We start from the raw sequence: 16,167 nt of genomic DNA on the forward strand, positions 1-16,167 counted from the left end.
TCGTGCATCTGCTACTTCCTTATATTTCTAGTTGCTCCGTGCCAGAGTAGGTACCATTGGTCCTCGAAATCTGACCGATTGCGACTTTTCTCGCAGTAAAATTGGGCAGACTGCTCAAGCAGACACTTACCACTTGAGCGATGATCTAAGAAATAAAATCCCAGATTCCAATAACTTACCACTTGATCCCCACTTGACAACTGCTCAAGCAGTGACTACAACTCAAACCTTGTTTGGGAATATGCTATTTTAGTAACATTTTGGCTAAAATATGAGGTTAAAAAGTTATGTTTAGGATGATTTTTTGGCTTTTGATAAAAAAATGTACAAAAAATAAAGAGAAAAGGGAACCTGAGTTTTTCGTATAGTTTGCTGGCTTTTTGGCCTTTTAAATGACTTTCTGGCCTTTAGGACAAAATTGTAACTTCCCAAACAAGCCCTCAGTCTCATTGACTAAAGTTCAAATTGTAGACACGTGCTCCAAGAACTCTTCTCGTACCAACTTGTGTGCCAAGTAAATAACACAAGTAAACTTGAAAAATAACATAATTACATAGAAATATATGAGTAGTTACAAGTTACAACTATAGTGTTGAAGGAGCCACCTGCCTTGTAGATAGCATTTCCAAGTGGTTGTATTGGAGACCTTGGATAGAATTGTGCCTTCATCATTTGGGTTTCTTGTTTACACTGAAATGTTACTTCATCGTGTAGCTTATAAGGCTTTGCTCTTGGGAGATGTTGTGTGAGGGATGAAACTATTAATTTAAACAAAATGAAGATGCAAAGAAGAAACATTTTTAAAATGAGCATTTGCTATGATATGGGTGTTGGGTGGATGTGTGGCAAGACTAGAACACATGAAGAATTTACCCATATTGTTAGATGTAGTCAATTAAAAGCCAACTGGATAAGGTTTGTGGTTTGGTTATTTGATGTAGACCAACAATTATATAGCAGCAGGTGTTATATGGTTTGGATTGGATGCAATATGACTGCAAGGATGGAAGGTGAAGCTTCTTTACAAAGAGCTTTCTATGTTTGTGTTATTCGAAATGTACATAATCTTGTGCATTGTCTGGTGACTCGTACATTGTTGCAAAAGATGTTTGGGTTTGCTAAGGTTAGTTGGTTTCCCCGAGGTGAATCTTTTTCAATGCTCTTTTTCAGTTTTGGCAAGGAAAATGGAAAAGTTGTGTCAATGTGAAATTATTTTAGCAATAATTTGGTATATTTGGGTGGAAGGAACTGTCAAAATTTTTGAAGAGAAAATAGCAACAAAGAGTGTGGTTTCATCTTCTTCTTGGTTGCTGCCTGTGACAGTAAAGAGGGCAGAAATGATGAATGTTGGAGCTATCTGATTTTGATTACCAAAGGTTGGAGAGGTGGTATGCAACACTGTAAAATGGGTGAGAGGGTTAATTGTGTGACACCCCCCCCCCCCCCCCCCCCCCCCAAATTATAGGTAGTTAGAGGTAACTATTCTTTTATGGAAATAATATGGTGGATATGTTGGGAAATAGGGAGGTCATTTTGATCAGTAAGTCTTTATAGTAAAGCCTCTGATTGAAATGCATGTGTCAAGAGAGATTTAGGCAGTAAATCACATTCTGTATAACAGTTTTTGTTAGACAGGTATTTTAGTATTACTGAGGTATTTTAGTATTACTGAAATTTTTGGGAGATTGGTGTTTGGAAGCTTCAAGTGGTTATTTATTACTTATTTTGTGGGCTACCCAGCTTTACATTATTTCATAAATTGGATGGATTGTAACAGGGGGATTGTTGTGAACTGTAGATTATGTGCTGTAGGGTCAAATAATATTATAACAACCATTTCAAGGAGTTTTTTTTATTATTTATTATTAATTTTTTCCCTAGCAGGTCCAAGAATTTATTAGTATGCTGCAACTCATGATTGTCCTGCACTTTTCATTATGAATGAGGTTAAGTAATCACATTATAGTAGTCAACACATCATTCATCAGTTAATTTATTCTCTCATTCTATATACTGCAATACTTTGGTTGTCACATTTATTGACAGCGTTATTGATATTTTTCGAATTCTTTTTGAGTTTGTGTATTATATTTTTATTGCTCTAGTGCCATAATAATTATGTTGTGATTTGTTTTGTCAGGACGTAATTAATTATGTGGAGAAAGCTTATTGTTTCAGTTTGGTCACTCAGAGTGACAATGGAAGCTCTGCACAGCAACAATCTTCCTACTTAGTGACGAAATCTTCTTCACTTCCGAGCAATTCTACTGCCACAGATGTTTCTATTATTGATTCAGTCGCTAACGCGAATGAAAGTCTTTTGTCTAGAACTTTATCAGAGGAGAATCTTGAATCCCTAATTTCATCAATTGACTTGAGTGGACAGAACCTAGCAAGACCATCCGGCCCTCAATCCTCAAATGATCTTTCAAGGACCCCTGCCGATCATTCCATTTCAACTGGTGATCTGAGACTTAAGTTACAACTTTACAAGGTTCGGCTTCTGCTCTTTGCTAGGAACTTCAAGGCAGCTAAGCGTGAAGTTAAGATGGCTATGGCTATGAATGTAGCACGTGGGAAAGATTCTTCTGTGGCTCTTCTGTTGAAGTCCCAGCTTGAGTATGCTCGTGGGAACTACCGTAAAGCCGTCAAGCTCTTGATGGCTTCAAGTAATCGAACAGAATTGGGGATTTCAAGCATATACAACAACAATCTAGGTTGCATCTATTATCGTCTTGGAAAATATCACACATCAAGTGTATTCTTTTCCAAGGCGCTGAGTAATTGTTCATCGCTCCGGAAGGAAAAGCCTGTAAGGCTCCCAACTTTTTCACAGGACAAATCTCTCCAAATTATATATAACTGTGGAGTGCAGTACTTGGCTTGTGGGAAACCAATATTTGCTGCTCGCTGTTTCCAAAAGGCAAGTTTAATTTTTTACAGCTGGCCTCTATTGTGGCTCCGAATTGCTGAATGCTGTCTAATGGCATTGGAAAAGGGACTTGTGAAATCTGGTGTGTCCCATTCTGATAGATCAGAGGTTAAAGTTCACGTTATTGGAAAGGGAAAATGGAGACAACTTGCTCTGGAAGATGGGATTTCGGGTAATGGGCAGGTGGATTTTGTTGGAAAAAATGATTGGTTTTTTGGTGATAATAAACACCCCAATCTCTCAGTGTCTCTTGCCCGGCAGTGTCTGGTCAATGCCCTGTACTTGTTGAACCGTTCAGAATCAAAATATTTGAATTCTGGTTCACCTCATAGTTCAACGTTTGAAGAAAATGATGAGAGTGTATCTGATGGTGATTCCAAGCCACCTAATCCGGTGGTGGGCTCAGGTCCATTTAATGCAAATGGGTGTTAATGTATTATATTAATATGTATTATATCATAATATTATATTATATTAACATGTATATATTATATTAACATATAGCTGTATCATACTAATGTAATGCATATATTAATCATATATAGCTATAGGATGCCAGAGCAGTGCCTCCGCTTTCGGCTGTTTTATCTTATTTTATGCTCTGCTTTCATCATAATGTTGTATCAAACAACTCCTATAAATGGAGTCCCTTCTTACACTTTCAGATACATTCAATACAAGAGTTTTCTTACTCTCTCAATATCACTCTCTTATTTCTTTCATGGTATCAGAGCACAAGTGTATTGCCTAGTCTCTTCTGCATCGCATTAGCAGATTGTTGCATATCTCGTCCTTATCTAAATTACAGATTGGACCACACCAGAACCTTCGTCTCCTCACGACGAATCCAACGCCACCAGATTCATCATCATCCGACGCTCCACGCGCCGCCACGCGCCGCCAGAACTTTCATCCACGCGCCTCCTCGCCTCTCAGACGCGCTCTACGCGCCTCACACTTGCCCTGTGCTATCGTGCGCTGCGGCCTCATCTGCTAACGTGAGCCGCGTGTTTTTGACGTCAGCTGACGTCAGCCCTAGCTGCTTCCATGCGCCGCTTGCTTCCTTTACTATCGTGCGCCGTGCCTGTCTGTGCTAACGTGCGCCGCGCCTGTGACACAGCAGTGACGTCATCTTTGACAGATTGTGACGTCATCTTTGACCAGAATTGTTGACCAACTTTGACCAGCCAATTTAGTGCCTTTTGGTCATCTTTTTTTTTGGTCCGTTCACTCATTTCCCACTGATTTCGACCCTCTGAATTCACTGGTAACCTCAGATTTTTAAGATTTGGCTTCGATAGTACTGCTTTTTTCTCATGGATCGCTTGAACTCCTCCAACCACCCTATTTCCGTTGTTCTTGACGGAACTAACTATGTCTTATGGGCACAAGCTATGTCTGGGTTCCTCAAAGGAAAGAAACTTTGGCGCATCATCACTGGGGATGTGTGCAAACCCATTCCAGCCACCACAGAATCCGCTGCCACCACGGACTCCGTTGCCAAATATGTTGACCGTCTGGAGGATTGGGATAGCAAAAACTATCAGATCATCACTTGGCTCCGTAATACTTCTATTACTTCTATCAGCCTTCAGTTTGGTCGGTTCCAACTTGACTCTGCTTCCTCTCCAGCCAAAGCCATTTGGGATTTTTTACAAGAACGCTACCAGACTACTGGCCTTGCTCACCAATATCAGCTTCTGAGTCAACTTCACCGTATGCGCCAAGACACAACTCAAACCATTAATGATTTCCTCTCACAAATGTATTATGTTTGGGATCAGCTCGCTCTCTCTAAACCTCCCTGGGATTGTACTAAGGATGCTGCCTTGTTCACTACTTACCGTGACCAACAACGCTTGGTTCAGTTTCTCATGGCTCTCACTCCCCGTTTTGAGCCAGTCCGCACATCTCTCCTTCATCGCACTCCTTTACCCACTCTTAAGCAAGCAATTTCTGAACTACAGTCAGAGGAAACTAGGTTTGGTACTCTCCATCCACACCCTGTGGACTCTGTTCTTGCTACTCTCCAGATTCGAAGTTCTCCTTCACCATCTTCCCCACAGAAGACACATATCTGCAACTACTGTCAAAACCGCAGTCTTCCATCGACTCATCTTCTGGTTGATTGTCCAGTTCGTCTTTGTCGGTTTTGCAACAAGATTGGTCCTGGTCATCTCCAGCATGATTGCTTCCGCAACCCTGCCCGTGCCTCTCGCAATGGTCCCTCCCCCGGGCATTTTTCCCGCAACAACTCTCACCGTTCTGGGACTCCGTCTAAACCAATGCCTGCTCCACGCACTGCTGCTGCTACCTCCGAGGATTTACCTGCCTCTGTCCTTATAGATCCTTCCACTCCAGTCTTCTCTCACACAGATGTCGAGGCCATGTTTCACAATTGGCAGAATTTCGGTACTCCTCCATCTCCTGCTTTGTCTGTCACCGCAGGTAACACTTCCTGGTACTTTGACTCCGCTTGTTGTAATCACATGACCTTTGACCCTACTATTTTTACTCCTCTCTCTTCTACTTCTCCTGTTCCTTCTATCCATACTGCTGATGGGTCTCTTCTATCTGTAAGTCATGTTGGTTCTGTTTCCACCTCTCGCTTATCTTTATCTCATGTCTATCTTATGCCTGCTCTCACTTTAAATCTTATATCCATTAGTCAATTATGTGAGCATGGCCTAACTATTACCTTTTCCCCTTCTGGTTGTTTGGTGCAGGACCCTCGGACGGGGCAAACTCTTGGGATCGGCCGTAAGCATGGACGTCTCTACGAACTTATCCATCTTCATGTTCCGGATTCCTCTCAGATCACAGCTCCTACCACTGCTCCTCATTTATCTCCTTTTCAGCTTTGGCACTGTCGTTTAGGCCATCTTTCTATTAGTCGTTTAAAATCTTTAATTTCTCTTGGTCATTTAGGTCCTGTAAGTTCTGATGCTTTAGATTGTGTGTCCTGTCAACTTGCCAAACAACCTGCTTTGTCGTTTAATAAAAGTGACTCTGTTTCTCTTGCACCATTTGATCTCATCCATTCTGATATTTGGGGACCCTCTCCTACTCCCACTATGGGCGGCGCCCGCTATTTTGTTGTTTTTGTAGATGATTTTTCTCGTTTTACATGGTTGTTTCTTATGAAAAATCGATCTGAGCTCAAACAACTTTATTACAATTTTTCTGCAATGGTTAAAACACAATTTTCTAAAACTATTAAACTTTTTCGTTCCGACAATGCCATGGAATATAAAGATTTTGACTTTCTTTCTTTCCTTCAGAGTCATGGTACTCAACCTCATCGATCCTGTCCCGACACGTCTCAACAAAATGGACGTGCTGAACGGAAACATCGGCATATTCTCGACACTACTCGCGCTCTTCTTTTGTCTTCCTATTGTCCGGAACATTTTTGGGGAGAGGCAGCTCTCACTGCTGCTTACAGTATCAATTGTATCCCTACCCCTGTCATTCATCATCACACTCCTTATGAGCGTCTGCATGGCACCCGTCCTCCCTACACCAACCTTAGAGTCTTTGGCTCTGCCTGTTTTGTTCTTCTCCAACCTCATGAACGTACCAAACTTGAACCTCGTTCCCGCCTTTGTTGCTTCTTGGGGTATGGTATTGAACATATGGGGTATCGTTGTTGGGATCCTCTCTCCCAACGACTTCGTATCTCTCGTCATGTGGTCTTTTGGGAACACAAAATGTTTTCCTCTCTCTCTCCCTTCCGTTTGTCCGTTCCCTCACCCTCTCTTTTTTTTACTGACCCTTCCACAGATCTTTTTTCTGATGACCTTTCTCCACCACCCTTGCCAGCCTCTCTCGAGTTTTCTGATACGTTTGCTCCACCGCCCCTGCCAACCTCTCTCGAGATCGCTTTGCCTACCGGTTTGTCCTCTGCACCTGCTCCCTCTGATGGTCCTGCTCTTGCTCCATCGGGATCCTTCCCTCTTGCTGAGTCTCTTCCTCTGGCTCCTCCTCCCTCTGCTCGACCACATCGGGTAACCCAACCTTCTACTTGTCTTCGTGACTTTATTGTTGTTCTACTGCTTTTTCTACTTATGAACCGACCTCCTATCGTGAGGCTCGCTCTAATCCTCTTTGGCAGCAAGCCATGACTGATGAATTGCAGGCTTTAGACAAAACTCATACTTGGGACATTGTTGATCTTCCTCCTGGCAAGACTGCCATTGGCTGCAAATGGGTATACAAAATCAAGACTTGTTCTGATGGATCTATTGAGCGTTACAAAGCCCGCCTTGTTACAAAAGGCTTCAATCAAGAATATGGTATTGATTATGAGGAGACCTTTGCTCCTGTTGCTCGTCTCACCTCTGTTCGCAGCTTGATTGCTGTTGCTACCGCTCGACAATGGGATCTTTATCAACTGGACGTGAAAAATGCTTTTCTTAATGGTGTTCTTCTCGAGGAGGTCTACATGCAACCTCCCCCTGGGTCTGCTTATCTCCCGCATCACGTCTGCAAACTTCGGCGTGCTTTATATGGTCTCAAACAAGCTCCCCGTGCTTGGTTTGCCAAGTTCAGCTCCACTATTCAGAAATGTGGTTTCACCTCCAGCTCTTATGATACTGCTCTTTTTATCCGAAAAACAGCTCAAGGGACCACCCTGCTTTTACTTTATGTAAATGACATGATTATCATCGGTGATGATATCGATGGTATTCTTCGCCTTAAACAGTTTCTTAGCCATCATTTCGAGATGAAAGATCTTGGTCCTCTCAGCTATTTCTTGGGTCTTGAAATCTTCCATGATTCTACGGGTTCTTTTCTCTCTCAGGCTAAGTATACCTCTGATCTTCTTACATGTGCTGGTCTTACGGATTGCAAGACTGCCTCTACTCCCCTGGAACCTCAGAGTCGTCTTACACCTCTTGATGACACTCTTCTCTCTGATGCTACACTCTATCGTCAGCTGGTTGGCAGTCTTGTCTATCTCACAGTTACTCGTCCTGATATTGCCTATGCCGTTCATATTGTCAGCCAGTTTATGTCGGCTCCTCGTACCCCTCATTATGCTGCCTTGCTTCGTATCCTTCGGTATCTCAAAGGCACCCTGTTTCATGGTCTTCATTATTCCGCTCGCTCATCTCTTCAGCTTCGTGCTTTCTCAGATGCTGATTGGGCTGGCGATCCTACTGACCGGCGCTCTACTACTGGGTTCTGCTTTTTTCTGGGTGATTCTCTTATTTCTTGGCGCAGCAAGAAACAATCTCTTACTGCTTGTTCCAGTACCGAGGCCGAATACCGTGCCCTTGCTGATGCTACTCAAGAACTTCTCTGGCTTCGTTGGCTCCTTGCTGACATGGGTGTTACCCCCTCTGGTGCTACTGACCTCTTTTGTGACAATCACAGTGCTCTTCAAATTGCTCACAATGATGTTTTTCATGATCGCACCAAGCACATTGAGATTGACTGCCATTTTATTCGTCAACACGTCACTCGTGGTACAGTCCATCTCTATCCGATTTCTTCTGTTGATCAACCTGCTGATATCTTCACCAAAGCTCATTCTCCTGGCCGCTTCGTTGAACTTGTCTCCAAACTCCAGTTGGTTGATGTTTGTCCTCCTTGAGTTTGAGGGGGGCTGTTAATGTATTATATTAATATGTATTATATCATAATATTATATTATATTAACATGTATATATTATATTAACATATAGCTGTATCATACTAATGTAATGCATATATTAATCATATATAGCTATAGGATGCCAGAGCAGTGCCTTCGCTTTCGGCTGCTTTCGGCTGCTTTATCTTATTTTATGCTCTGCTTTCATCATAATGTTGTATCAAACAACTCCTATAAATGGAGTCCCTTCTTACACTTTTAGATACATTCAATACAAGAGTTTTCTTACTCTCTTAATAGCACTCTCTTATTTCTTTCAATGGGGATTCTAAAGATCAAAAGGGTGGAAACAGTGCCAACACCGCCTTACAGAGCTCCATATTGGATTATGAAGAAATTTGTAGAAGAGAGAATCAGATGATCAAGCAAGCTCTTCTTGCTGACTTGGTATATGTAGAGTTGGAATTAGGAAATCCTTCGAAGGCCCTGTCGACAGCAAGGTCTCTCTTAGAACTTCCAGAATGTTCCAGAATCTACATCTTTCTTGCCAATATATATGCATCGGAATCTCTCTGCCTGCTAAACCGGCCAAAGGAAGCGGCTGAGCATTTGTTGATCTATTTGTCCGGTGGAAGCAATGTTGAACTTCCATACACAGAAGAGGACTGTGAACAATGGCGAGCGGAGAAAAATGTGGAGTGTGATGAGTTGAATGGCGGGTCGTTAACTGCCAATAACTCTTCACTCGATGAATCGGAAGATGTTGTGTTCCTCAAGCCCGGAGAAGCATGTGGGACTGTTTATGGAAACCTAGCCACGGTGTTCGCAGTGCAAGGAGATCTTGTGCAGGCTCAACGGTTTGTGATGCAAGCTTTGTCCATAATACCCGATAGTCCAGAAGCCATTGTGACTGCTATTTATGTGGATCTCATGATTGGGAAGACGCAAGAAGCTCTCACCAAGTTGAAACAGTGTAGTCGTATTAGATTCATCCCTGGCAGTTTAACGGTAAATGGCTCCTGTTGATGGTTGTGTTGGTTTTTAGGAGGTAGGTCAAAAAAAAAAAAAAAAAAATCCTTTTTTACAAAAGGATTTGTAACATATATATAGCTTCATCCCAGGGAATAAATTTTTTTTTTTTTTTAATTTACATTTTTATCTTCTAAAAATTTTCAATTGTAGGATTCGGTGAATGGTGGTGCGGTGCCGAAATTATATTGGTAGTTGCAAAAATGGCCACCTATAAGATTTGAGGTGTAGTTCTGATTCACAGAATATTTTTGTTTTAGTGGATAAAATCTAGATGGTAATTCAAGATTGTAGAATGTAGAGGCCATGTGATTTTCTCGAGAAAATGAACTTCTGAAGGAAATTCAATCCTAGATGTTAATGCAAGGTCATTTATTTTCCAATGGCTTCAATGTTTTTGTTTTGCGGGTTCTTGTCCAAGGTAGATGGTTGTGCTCTCTGGCAGCTATATATGTGAGAAATTGAATTGAACTTTGAGAGTCTGCCTCGTGGAGGGCTTGAGTTCAACTCTCTTTTGGGAATCTCTCTTGGGAGAAGTTCCACCATAACAGATAGAGCTAACTTGATTCATCTTGATCATTGAATATTTTCTGTAAAATTGATTTATGTTTGGGGAAATTATAATTCATAGAAAAATAGAGTTTAAGATTTAATTATGAAGTCTATCATTAATTTGTGATTATTTTTTGAAAATATCACGGATTTGAACTTTGTTTTTGCTTTTGTTCTTGTTGGGTATTTGGTATTGCTTAAAAACAACTTAACTCAGCTTTTGGCGTAAGTTAAGCTGTTTTTGAGTATTTGGTTTAGTTTAACTCAGCTTTTGGCAGCTTAATTTAAGCTAGAAACTATGAATTTTGAGAAAGTGGCCTAGGAAGTGCTTAAGCAATTACAGCTTAGGCGGAAAGCTGTATTGGAGGGGGGCAAGATTACTTAAATGACCCTCATCAATTTCAATTATTACCAAAAATCCAAATATATAAACCACATCTCGACATGTTCACGAACTAGAGAGAGACGGAGGCGATTTCCGGTGTGCGCAGGCGAGTTCCCTACCTTTGAGAAGGCTTGACAATGCCTAAGATGTTCTCTTACCCTTGAATGCTCGCAAGAAAGTGGAATTTGGAAAGTAAAGGCCTTTATACACACGAGCCCAGAAAGAATTGGGGTTCGGGTTCATAAGGAGACGTCAAGTAAGGCTTGGTTAAAAGCTTTGAAATCTTTGAAGCTCATACCTCCTTGATTTTTGGTGTTTGTCATATGATCCCAACTTGCCCAAGGAATGCCTTTGTTATCTGGATCCCCTTTCCACCAATAGTTTCAAACAAAAAAATTCAACTTAGCACAGAAAGATTGTGGCATTTTAAAATAAGATGTGGCATTTTGAAATAGGACATGGCATAAGAGGGCATAGCCTGAATGACAGCTATGATTAGTGTTTCCTTACCTGCTTGAGATAAAAGCTTAGATTTCCACCATTGCATTTTTCCTAACGCTTTTTCAATCAGACTCCCAAAAGCTTCAGCTTTAGATCTGCCTCATGAACAAGGTAGGCCCAAATATTTAGTTGTAAGATTGGCTTGTGAAACACCCAAAGAAGAGCAGATGGAGCTACGGGTTGTTGCAGATGCATTGGAGGAGAACATCACTCCTGATTTGGCAAAATTGATCAGTTGTCCAGAAGCTTCACTGTACATCCTCAAAGTGGCCATTATGTTTTGGCATTCATTCTGATTGGCCTTATAGGAAGAGAATAGCATCATCAGCAAAGAAAATGTGAGAGAGGACTGGGCAAGTCCTCCCATTGTCAACCTCGAATCCCTTGGGAATAAAGAGCCCGAGTTATGAGGTTAGAAAACACATCAGCCATCATTAGAAATTTATAAGGTGAGAGTGGGTTGCCTTGGCGAAGTCCGCATGAGCGGGTGATAGAAGTGCGTTTAGCTCCATTAACGAAAATTGAAAACCTCACTATTGTGACACATTCCATAACCAATTTCACCCAACTCCCATGGAAACCCATTTTTAGTAACACAGCTTGCAAAAAGTCCCATTGGATTCCATCATATGCTTTGTTGAAATACAGCTTAAGGGCCATGTTTGCATTCTTTCCAGATTTCTTCTGCTTCAAATAGTAGAAGGCCTCATGAGCTATGAGAATGCTATCTTGAATAAGCCTGCCTGGGACAAAAGCTGCTTGTTGAGGGGATATGAGATGCTTCAGAATTTTTTTCAATCTGTTGGCCATGACTTTAGTAATGATTTTCATGCTGAAATTACAGAGGCTTATGGGGCGATATTGATTGAGACTAATAGGGGCAACCACCTTGGGAATTAAAATCAGATTGGTATGATTAAGGCCTCTAAGGAGGGACCCACTTGTGAAGAAACTTCGAACTGCTGTACACATCTCTGGACCCACTACATCCCAATTCTTTTGGTAAAACAACCCAGGAAAACCATCAGGTCCTGGTGCGTTTAAAGACCCTAACTGAAAAGTAGCACTTTTAATTTCGTCATCAGTGACTGGCCTCAGTAGATTATCATTCATTTGCGATGTGACCATGTGGCTTACCACTGAAAGTGCCTCCTCAAATGGTCTTGGATCCTTAGCTTTGAATAAACTTGAGAAGTAATTATGAAGATGTTGGTTAATCTCATGGTCCATCTCTAGCCATACTCCACTTCCATTCTTGATTTTGACCAATTGATTCCGTTGTTGGCGTTGGGCCACTGTTGCATGAAAAAAGGCTGAGTTTCGATCTCCATAACTAAGCCAGTTAATTCGAGAGCGTTGATGTTGATACATCTCTTCTTGAAGTAAGGTCGTTTAGTTTGGCCCTTAAGTCCCTCAACTTGATTCTGTTATTTCCAAAGCCAGTCTTTACTACACTTTACTGTTTACTTTTAATGTGTACCTTTCTTGTTACGTATGCTATGAGCTCAGCAAATTGATTAGTTTCCTACACTTTACTGTTTGCATAATTTATTTATTTGAATAGAATGGAAAATGGAATATATATATATATATATATTTCCTTTCCAAATCACTATCTAAATCTGTTGAAAAAAAAAAAAAAACACTCTCTAAATCCATAATTCAAACATAATTTGGGAATCAAAAAAACATTTAGAATCTGACCCAAAATTTTAGATTGATGGTATAGATTTAATCTTCTTGTTGTGGACCAATTCTATGAATGAATCTTAATCATAAATTTTATATTATGGATAAATTCCTTCCTTTTTTTTTTTTTTTTTTGGCAATCGATAAAAAAGTAATTACAGATATAAAAAATATTAGTATATCAAATAGATCACTAACCTCGCAATAGTTAGAAAGTTAATAATTACCAAACCTAACAATCAATCACTAAGCCCAAGCCCAACAGCTACTACTAGCTACATACAATTTTCATCATCGGGGAGAAACAAGCTACCACTAGAGATGGCAAAGTACTCTGACCCAATAGGTCCCCGATACTCCCAGCCCTAATAAAATAGGTTTGGGAGTTTTTCAAGAAGATAGGGTCACATTTGTGGTGAGAATAAGATTTGTAGGGTTCGGGTCAAGTTATTCATGTGTCTGAACTTGTTCATTTTTCAGACACATGAACAAGTTTTTTTTTTTTTTTTCTTTTTTTATTATAAAAAATGAATGATAACTATAAATTTAAATTTAAACCGCCTATTTTATCAATAAAATTTTAATTCCATTGCCAATCGAAAAAAAAAGTACAAAATTGATATTGGAGTCTCGCACACCTTTATTATCCAAAACGTATATAACTACGGAAGATGAGAAGCTATACGATTCTTCTCACTTTCATGCATACATACATTACCAGTTAATTTTGAACTTCCTAAATTATATCAAGCATGGCTTACCAAAAATTTTCCAACCCTTTCACATGTACTACTATGAGTCCTACATACACCCATATTGTTCATTGTATTGATATATATAGAAGGTGATATAACTATGTACGTTCTCTTATTCAAAAAGATGATACTTCCATCTGATCGTAGAACAAGCCAGAAGGCCCGCTGTTAGGCAGCAAAGCCAGCATCACGGGCCCTCTTGCACCTTCTTCAACAGTGAAGATCCCTCTATGATAGTTGAGGTCTGTTTTGACATAGCCAGGACTTACTGCATTTATAGCAATATTAGGATACTTTTTTGCCAAAACTCTCGTGTACGAATTGAGAGCTGCCTTGGACATTATGTATGCCGAACAATTAACAGGCCATCGTTTGGTTGCCAACAAATCCTCCTTCAAATCCTCAAGATATCTCTTAAGTACCCCCTCCACTTTCTCTTCTGTAAGGCTATCAGTATCGCTTAACTCCTTCTTGGCCTTTTCATTTAAAACAAGCTGAAATATAATTGAAATGTCGTTATACAAAAGTAGTCAACCAAAAGAAAAATAAAAAATCATTATGTTATATTTTTTCTTTTCTCTATATGATGGAAAAGTTTTTGTACCTCCAATTGCCCCAAGGTAGAGGAGACATTAACTATTTTGGCAGAGTCAGATAGTTGAAGAAGTGGAATAAACTCTTCAGTCACTAGCTTCACTCCATAATAGTTTGTTCCTAGACAAGCTTCTCCCATCTCATAACTTTGCTCCATAAATTTCTCTCCTTTAACATTTGAACTTACAATCTACATCAAAGTTGGCAATAACAAATTATTTTTAGAGAAATTGATTCATAAACAGAATTTGTATGTGGCTCCAAACTCCATAGAGTTTGTAAAATTGATTAAATAAAAAAGGATTATTACTCAACCATAAAACTGATAAATGTTTTGACTTGCAACAAAACCACTATATATATATATTTTTTTTAACTTGAAATAAGATAACATTGGTTGATGGAGAGACTTACATCAGCCAGGGTTAGCCTCTCTTGAGCGTCCTCATCAATTATGCCTCCACTAATTCCTGCATTATTCACCTGCTCCAATTTTTACTCAATTATATATACTATTCCAAAATTGAAAGGAAATATGAAGAAAAAACAAATTATATTTCAATTTAGCATGTTGTATACGAAAGGAGAAGAGAATTTTTTTTTTTTTAAATAATGTTGTTTAATGTGTGTTGAGTCCACCTATTAAAATTTAGGATAAATTATAAAATACTATTTGAGATTTGCTTAAAATACAGATTACCCCCTATAGTTTTAGAAATTAAATCTCGTGCCCCTGAAGGTTCTAATCACATTACAAATGTCCCATTTTATTAATAACTCAGCAAGTCAATTAACAATTTTAATGATGTTAGAAATATATTTCAATTAATAATTTAGGTAATTTAATTGTGTATAAGAGAGTAGTTAGAAATTTTATTTTTTTCCAATTAATTTTGTTAAATGAAAAATATAATTTAGGTAATATTTTTTTTTTTCCACAAGAAGTAATTTGTATTTTAAACAAATCTCGAAGGTGTATTTGTATTTGAAAAATGACAACTCAGTGAAAGAGACACTCCGACTAAAACATATGGGAAACGAAAGATGTAGCCAAACAAGTTACATCAGCATTAAATCTTACCAATATGTCAAGCTTCCCGAATTTATTTTTGATGAAATCAGCCATGGAAGCAATACTGGCCTGGTCTGTCACATCAAGCTGGTGAAAAAGTATATCAGATAGCCCACAAGCTTTGAGATTTTTCACAGCTTTGAGACCGCGTTTCTCATCTCTTGCCGTTAGAATCACCATTATCCCATTAGAAGCTAATTGTTTGCAAATCTCTAGCCCAATTCCTTTGTTTCCTCCGGTAACAATAGCAATCCTGAATAAAAAAAGTAAAGATGTGAAAGCGAAGAAAATTAAAAATCAATCAAAACATGTGGTTGAAGACTTAATTTAATTCAAAAGAGTGAATAACATAGTCATATGAGATATGGTATTAGTACCTCTTTGCTTGTTCCATTTTATATGAATATGGTATTTGCAGAAATGGTGGCTTTGTATATGCTGTGGAGGGTATGGGTTTGGAGGATATTTATAGTTGGTTTTGGTAGTTGATTTTAGCTTGATCTGTTTTGGATTGGTGCAGTGCAACACTGGGCTCTGTCAAATATATATAGTTGTTTATTAGTATTTGGTCGTATGCGATGACAACATCAACCCATATCCGGTCAAGCAAAACAAAAGAACACACGTATGCTATGAGATCATCAAAAACTAATTGTGTAAATTACATTATTAGTTCTTTTAGTTGGAGCAAACATTTCACTTTGATTCTTATAATTTTAATTTGAATAATTTCAATATGATCCCTCTGTCATGTATTGTTAAGATTTTGAACAGAAAAAATCACATGCAAAATTAAGCCTTCGTTTGGCAATGACTTTTTTAGTTGACTGTTTGACTTTTTTGACTTTTTTAACCTAAGACTTTTTTGTTCATTTGGTATTTTCAATTAGTTTTTTTGGCTTTTTAGCTTTGGAATAGTGATTTTTTTTTGTCTTTTTGTGATTTTTGGACTTTTTTTTGTGAGTGCTGTTATTAGCACCTACCAAAATTCTTTGGACCCCCTATTTCTTTGGACCCCCACCCTAAACCCTAAATTTTAATAATATTTTTTTTGGACAC

At 39.2% G+C, this 16,167-nt stretch overlaps 2 protein-coding genes across 2 annotated transcripts; one reads left to right on the forward strand and one right to left on the reverse strand.

Annotated features, from left to right (window-relative positions):
• Positions 1 to 1,884: 1,884 nt before the first annotated feature.
• On the forward strand, positions 1,885 to 9,943 carry LOC145806436 (uncharacterized). Its single transcript, XM_082903410.1, is given in 3 exon segments — positions 1,885 to 1,946; positions 2,141 to 3,325; positions 8,775 to 9,943. Coding segments are annotated over 3 exon segments (1,977 nt in total). The 5' UTR covers positions 1,885 to 1,937; the 3' UTR covers positions 9,558 to 9,943.
• A 3,308-nt stretch (positions 9,944 to 13,251) lies between these two features.
• On the reverse strand, positions 13,252 to 15,633 carry LOC114260370 (short-chain dehydrogenase/reductase 1). Its single transcript, XM_028200455.2, has 5 exons — positions 15,486 to 15,633; positions 15,118 to 15,361; positions 14,451 to 14,519; positions 14,047 to 14,226; positions 13,252 to 13,936 (listed from the first exon to the last, which is right to left on the reverse strand). The coding sequence occupies exons 1-5, from the start codon at positions 15,500 to 15,502 to the stop codon at positions 13,559 to 13,561; spliced, it is 888 nt and encodes a 295-aa protein (XP_028056256.2). The 5' UTR covers positions 15,503 to 15,633; the 3' UTR covers positions 13,252 to 13,558.
• Between the last annotated feature and the right edge of the window lie 534 nt (positions 15,634 to 16,167).

Source organism: Camellia sinensis, chromosome 13 (genome assembly GCF_055761805.1).
Source record: "Camellia sinensis isolate YWXY chromosome 13, ASM5576180v1, whole genome shotgun sequence".
Taxonomy (NCBI): Eukaryota; Viridiplantae; Streptophyta; class Magnoliopsida; order Ericales; family Theaceae; genus Camellia; species Camellia sinensis.